This window comes from Sphaeroforma arctica (assembly GCF_001186125.1).
Source record: "Sphaeroforma arctica JP610 unplaced genomic scaffold supercont1.233, whole genome shotgun sequence".
In the NCBI taxonomy this organism is placed as follows: Eukaryota; class Ichthyosporea; order Ichthyophonida; genus Sphaeroforma; species Sphaeroforma arctica.
In genome coordinates this window covers 7284-13961 of record NW_014040325.1, presented here as the reverse complement: position 1 = coordinate 13961, position 6678 = coordinate 7284, and the positions used below count along the sequence as shown (strand labels likewise).

At 43.2% G+C, this 6678-nt stretch overlaps 3 protein-coding genes across 3 annotated transcripts in view; all 3 read right to left on the bottom strand.

The window, feature by feature from the left end:
* Positions 1-55: 55 nt before the first annotated feature.
* On the bottom strand, positions 56-721 carry SARC_04250 (hypothetical protein; the record flags this gene model as incomplete). Its single annotated transcript, XM_014301919.1, has 2 exons — positions 56-401; positions 604-721. 2 exons carry the CDS (start codon positions 719-721, stop codon positions 229-231), a joined length of 291 nt encoding a protein of 96 aa, XP_014157394.1. The 3' UTR covers positions 56-228.
* A 447-nt stretch (positions 722-1168) lies between these two features.
* On the bottom strand, positions 1169-1389 carry SARC_04249 (hypothetical protein; the record flags this gene model as incomplete). The annotated part of the gene is made up of 1 exon (XM_014301918.1): positions 1169-1389. The coding sequence occupies one exon, from the start codon at positions 1387-1389 to the stop codon at positions 1171-1173; it is 219 nt and encodes a 72-aa protein (XP_014157393.1). The 3' UTR covers positions 1169-1170.
* Positions 1390-2541: 1152 nt separating this feature from the next.
* SARC_04248 (hypothetical protein) overlaps positions 2542-6678 on the bottom strand; it is a gene marked incomplete at its 5' end in the record, with an annotated part of 8496 nt that continues 4359 nt past the window's right edge. Inside the window, 8 exons of the mRNA XM_014301917.1 lie at positions 2542-2710; positions 3570-3668; positions 3922-4047; positions 4565-4623; positions 5154-5258; positions 5445-5576; positions 5859-5973; positions 6390-6492. Of these exons, the coding sequence (XP_014157392.1) occupies positions 2626-2710; positions 3570-3668; positions 3922-4047; positions 4565-4623; positions 5154-5258; positions 5445-5576; positions 5859-5973; positions 6390-6492 (824 nt within the window). The remainder of the gene's footprint in view (positions 2711-3569; positions 3669-3921; positions 4048-4564; positions 4624-5153; positions 5259-5444; positions 5577-5858; positions 5974-6389; positions 6493-6678) is intronic.

Below are 6678 nucleotides of genomic sequence, written 5' to 3'. Positions count from 1 at the left end.
CAGGTACTTCAAGGAATAGTCCAAAGCAAAAACGCGTCCANATTCGAGAAGACAATGCAATTGGCAGATATATATATAATCACAAAAACGCGTCCATATTCGAGAAGACAACGAAATTGGCATGCATATAAATTTAGCCTTCATAGATCGTCATTTTACCAGCATCCCACAATCCGTGGTAACAAAAACCCGTCCCACAGGTTTAGATCCCTACGAATCACACGGTATTTACCTTGCTTTAGCCGCAGCGACCTCCCGCAGTTCCTCCTTCTCCATCTCGACACGTGCCAGGAGCATCTCAATCTCTTCCCAGGCCTGAGTGCCTCTGATATAGATTGTCCCAGTAACCAGTAAGTCCAGAAAATCTGTTTTCATCTTGGGGATAGTCAGCTTATCGTGCCCTGAAAAGCGGGAATGTTGCCATAGTGACCTTTTTCAAATAGGCCGATTCGAAATGTGCAGACAGATATACTTCGGATTTATTTCCTATTGAGATTGGCTAACCGATACATATAAATTCAATCTATATGTGAGTGTTAGATATATCACATTCTCATGAATATAGCAAATATATTAAGTGGTCAGTATTCGAGCACAGAATACACCGAACTATAGCTTCCTCTCTCAACTCAGCCACTTTCATCTTTGAGCTGACTCGCGGGAAGGCTACCTCCTGTCCGAGAGTTCCAATATCTCCATCGAGGTCAATAAAATTCGGCATCTTTTTGGTATGCTATCAACCAATTTCCTACTAAGCCTTCCGTACGTATACACATAGCCTCACTTTCTGTCGTCTTGCAGTATGTGATATGTCCTATATAGGGGCAAAAAATATAGCTTCCTTCAAGAGACCTAAAGAACATGGCCAATGTCTATCAAGAAGGCTTGTTGAATTTTTTCAAAAATCATCTTGAAAGTTAAAAAAAAGAAAAAGAAGGAGAACCGGTGTTTTTAACCGTATATTAAATATTTAATTTTCCATTACGACGGCCATTTGAAATTGCCATTACTACTGCCTGCTATGTCCACCTTCCTAAGCTTATCGCTTACGCTTGCGATATTTATGACTGACGCTTACGACCGCCTCTACTTCTGACTGACGCCGGACAGTATAGTGGGCTTGTAGACGACTAGAGGAGCGGCGCAAAAGACTGCCAGTTGGTCGAAGGCTCACGCGATGTCGACTCGCGTCATGTTAGCGGCGAAACTCAAAGCGCCAAGTATGTAGGCTACGAAATTGTCCTTGAAATCGGAGCCTGTGAGAGAGCTAGGGCGGTGTGCTGTACTAGATGTTGCTTTGGGAAGAGAGCCGTGGGCGTCGAAGACATCGATGAGGCGTTGAATATACCCGTCTTGCTTTGGGAAGAGAGCCGTGGGCGTCGAAGACATCGATGAGGCGTTGAATATACCCGTCTTGTAAAAGCGACATGCAGGCAGATTTATATTTAATAACACGGACGCCCACCACGTGGGTGCCGAGACCAAGGTTAATCATGAGATAGTGCTGAGTAAGCTGAGTGTACAGCCAGGCTGCGGCGGTGCTTAAGGGGAGCACAGCCGAGAGAATCTCATGACGTCGACAATTACTGTGGGGTCGCGTGTGCCATGTTGCCACACACTTTCATCGGTAGGCGCTCGTTGAAATCCAAGAGAGCAAAATTTTGATGCAATGTCGTCGTCCGCGATTGGACCGTGCCGAGTGAGTGGGTGTATAAACACTTGTGTACCAAAGGAGCTGTATAGATAGGCGCTTGTAACTTCAAAATGGTAGACGAATTTGTGAGTGTTGGCAGTCTGTGTGCCATATAGAGGAGGATAGCAGTCGCGTGTGCCGCCGGGGCATAGGACTCGGGGGATCTGTCCCCGTATTCCTGCTCGTCACCTCGAGCGACGAGGCGAGCTTTATATAGTGTGAGTTGGCCGTTTTCGTCATGTTTCAAGGCGGACACATATTCCTATGGATAACCACTTAGGTCGTTTCTAGTATGGTACAAATCGAACAAATGTATGGTGGTTTGCGAGGTATCTGACGGAGTGGGCTGCCGTATCAAGATCGCTGAACGTCACGCCGAATGTGAAGTGAGTGCTGAGGGGCAAGTGGTCGATGATGCAGTCAGGACGTGTGTGGAGAGGCCAGGGCAAACAGGTAGGAGACGAGGACGGACTAGGCGACAAAAACTGATGTCGGGAGTGAATGGAGGGATAGAATGTGCGAGGTGTGCTAAGGGACCGACCTAGTATTTGAAAGAAGTGAGCTTGAGCGGAGGATGGGAGGTGACTGAGGAGGCGTGTCCAGGATTGGGGAATCATCAAGGTCAGAGAGCCGTAGGGAGGGTTGCTGAGGAGTCGGAGGAACGGACTAGGCATTCGAATAAGAGAGAAGGGGGGTAGGGGGTTCATCGTCGGGCAATGATCAGTCGCCTATATACCATTTGTATATGGCAAGGAACAGTATATAGTATGTATATACAAAATACATCCCCGTATATAATGGAGCATTTGATATGGTAATAAGAGCAGTTGTTCGTATGTACGGTATTTTCGGACGGCACTGTATCTTTATTTACGTTGATCTTTGTATATGTTGATCGTTATCGAGGCGGAATTGCACGCCGAGCTGTGGAACTATTGTTGACCTGCATCCAATTCCACGAGCCAGTCTTCAATTACTTTCGCACAGCCTGGTTTGCACGTGTAGTCATACAGTCGACTAGATATAGCAGATGAGAATTCACATTAGAGAGAGAGAGAGAGAGAGTAGCTCTAAGCAAAGGTAACAGTCGTTTACGTTGGCTACGCAGCGTAAATCTGCAATCGTGATAAGTGTCAATATAGTACCAAACGCGATGACGCGCAGCACCTTTTATCAACGCACACAAATCTGAGGGATCTCGACTTGCGTTCCTGATACAACAGCTACAGCAGGTGTCGCAATATCGAAGGAGCAAGCTTTTTATGGGACAAATCGTAAATATTGCAGCTCAACACAATTAAGCGGAAATAGGCCTTGCTGCTTCCCGCCGGACAGTAATTATATCAAGCTACGAGACCCAGTTTTCGAAGAATTAAACTGGCGAAGCCCGATGTTTATTACGATTATAGAAACTCATGTGTCTAGTATAGGTATGGTGGTAACACATGTGTGTTACACACATAAATATATACGAATATGTAGTGTAGTAACTGTGTGTACATCCACACACATAAATACATGTGACGACTTCATCACGCGCGAGTGTAATACTACTTTCCGATATTTGTATACGTGTACTATACGAGATTTATAATAGACAAGCACAATTGTATTCGTGAAATTCTTTAAGTGAAAGGCTTGTATATATCAATATATTTCCCTGTGTGTCTTATAAGAATAGATACCTGTCAATATACATTTATCTTCAATTTATACTGGCATGCACAAATACACATAAAATCCGGGTTATTCATGCGAATCACAAACAGGCGTGGCATCGTTTATCAGACAGTCTGACACCACATGCCTACCAAGAACGTCCATAATGACTCGCACTGAATCCACAAATCGTACAACCAAAGACTTCGTGACATACCTCAATATAGCCTTGCCCTCTTTTACGGCAGTGTCGAAAGCCATAGTCGTGTACACCTGAAAGTTGCCGCCGCTCTTTTGCGTGTCTATTCTATCGTAACTGAAATGAGGACGCGCATTAGAAAAACCAAGTTAATGGTTGGGAACTATATTATATCGCGACTATTCGTCGCGACTGTAGGGTAACCAGCTAAGCATTCACATCACAACGTGCGCTCACGAGTTCCTGCCGCAAACGCGATAACGACACTGTGTATATCCACTACATGCAAATGGTTTATCAAGAAGTACAGAATGCACAAACAGAGAGTCGCACGACTGGGCATTGCGTGCCACTGCCTATCGCCACTTACCCTGATCTCAGATCGAAGTCTACCGACGTCTTCCCGGTATCCGGATTGCGCGTTAATTTCAGACCCGTCTCGGGGCTGACAAACTCCTCTAGCTGGCTCAGTACACATACAGTCACGACATACGACCTGAATGCAGTCACAGCATACATCGTATCAGTGTTCGAAAGCCTTAATTCGAAATTAGTTAAAAGCAGAAGTGAATGCAGTCAGAACAAACGGCGTGGTAGTGTTTAAAAGACTCAATTCGAAATTAGTTAAAAAGCAGAAGTGAATAAAGTCACAGCATACATCGTATTAGTGTTCGAAAGCCTTCATTCGAAATTAGTTAAAAGCAGAAGTGAATGCAGTCAGAACATACGGCGTGGTAGTGTTCAAAAGACTTGATTCGAAATTAGTTAAAAAGCAGGAGTGACGCAGTCACAGCATACGGCGTGTTAAGTGTTCAAAAGACTGGATTCGAAATTAGGCAAAATGCAGAAGCAGGCCGGTTTAAAATAAAGACGGATTATCACGACCTACTTGATGATATCAAGAGTATCACCAGTCATATACTCTCTATTACGTGTACCACAATATGCTTCATATAGGAGATGAAGTTGTACAGTGTCTTGCAAGTTCGGATATTCGATAGTGATATACTTACTTGTTCCCGTCATGCATTGCAACTACATTCAGGTCGACGCGATGCGGCCCTCCGAAAGACTGGTAAAAACAGAATAAATATACAGATTTAGATAAGATTTTACAAGCAAAATTCCAGCCGATATATTGCATGCAGATAAAAATTATTTCGCGGGGTGATGATGTATTTGCTACTTACAGCGCATAAAAATGATGTGGCTTCCAAGAATAAATAGAAAATAGAGAGCGAATACGCCATCGGCGATTGCACTGAGGAGTGGGAGGCTGGGAGCAAAATGGTTCGAAGACACTTCCGGGCTAGTCGTAAGGAACAAAGCCTCGGTAGCAAAACTGGTATCATGTAGCCACCCAAAAATCAGAATACACATGCATCACTTCGCGACCAATCGAAGGGGAGATCACGTCAATGTCTGAACAGTGCCAACGATACGATACACTTGAGGCATATGAGCACACACATCTAAGCAACACCAACTTGATCCAAACAGCAGTATAGTTCTTGGCGGTACTCACACATGGTTAGAAAGTACTCCAGTCTGAGAGCGTCTATTCACATGCTTTCACACCCTTGCGCTGTACAAATAACACACCTTGAGCATCTTCATCCTCAGATCCGTGATCGCCACTACAAAGTTGTAATCGCACACGTCATCGACAGTGAACTTGATGAATGATCCATCTGCTTTACTGCCCACCTGCACATCGGTTGAAAGTGACACACGATCGAAATCAGTTAACTGTTTCGAAATACGGTTGTACATGCTGAATTGAGCAGATATATAACCCAAAGTAGTCGCACACACATCACTCAGATCATACCATACATTGTATCACACCAAACTCTAATTTTAACTGTGCATACCACCCACCAAGGCCTTTACCTGGATAACGTCGACGTGTGCATTGATAGCGGGATAATAGTGCGGCCTGTTTACCCTAGTATACACGTTATAATCCTGTACTGTAGCCCTCCAGACTTGCGTATGTTGAGTCCGAGCAACGGAAGAACCTATCTGTTTGAAAGCAAGGGGGAAATTTTTTCATCTCAGCATACATATAGCAAGCGACTATGAGTTCAGACTAGCATGAAAAGGATGCAGCTAGATGGGTGTACAAATACACAGGCGTCGCATGGTCAGAATTCGCCACGAATGATGACGAGTCTTATCTCGTACCCACGAGGCCATAGTATAAACTTCGCCCATGCCTGTAAGTACAGAGTAATGAATTGTGTGTACACACACATAATGATGTACTCTACCCTCCGTAATAACACATGCTCAAAAACAACATACTTTCGGGTTCTGCCCCACCGCGTGGTAGTCTTCGTTCGGAAGTTTAGTGGCGCCCCTGGGATTCGGATTCATGACTTTACACTCTTGCAGAATCTTTTCTATATCAATCAAATACCTGTTCATGCGTGAAATCACAACAACGGAGGTCTATTACATGAGACAGCTGCTGTTTCCATGGAGTGAAAGCTGAGTTGTCAAATGCGATATTCGATAAAAATAGATTCTTCGCAGAGTTAGAGATAATAACCCTATTTTTTTATAGAATTCTGATACTATTCTGTAAAACTTATGTCTTGTTGATATCAATATGATCGTTCAGGAAGAGAATTCTTTCCTTTATCCCTTCGAGATAACACAGTACGTGTACAGCCGAACCAGGAAATACCAATAGTTTTGAGCTACCCAGTACTGAATATGTTCTTAGAACATTTGAACACCCACTACGCGCACGAACACACAAATTCAATAAGTCAACAGTCTTTTCGCTTACAAAGTCTCATATTTTGCTTCCGAAGTCATTAACCATCATACCAATTCTCGAGCCTTGAGGTAGGGTCACAAGGGAGACTCAGTTGATGCAGCATTCCAACTCTCTTCTTCCCTTCGAGATGCTCACCGCCAGCTAGGGACATACCTGCATATTGTATTGTAAGCTGTAAGTTCGATATATATATATATATATATATATATATACATCTATATATAATATATATATATATCTATCTATATATATATATATATATATATATAAAATAATAAAGTAGTAAGTAAGTAAGGTAATAATAATAAGAATAANAAGTAAAATAAAATAAAATAATTA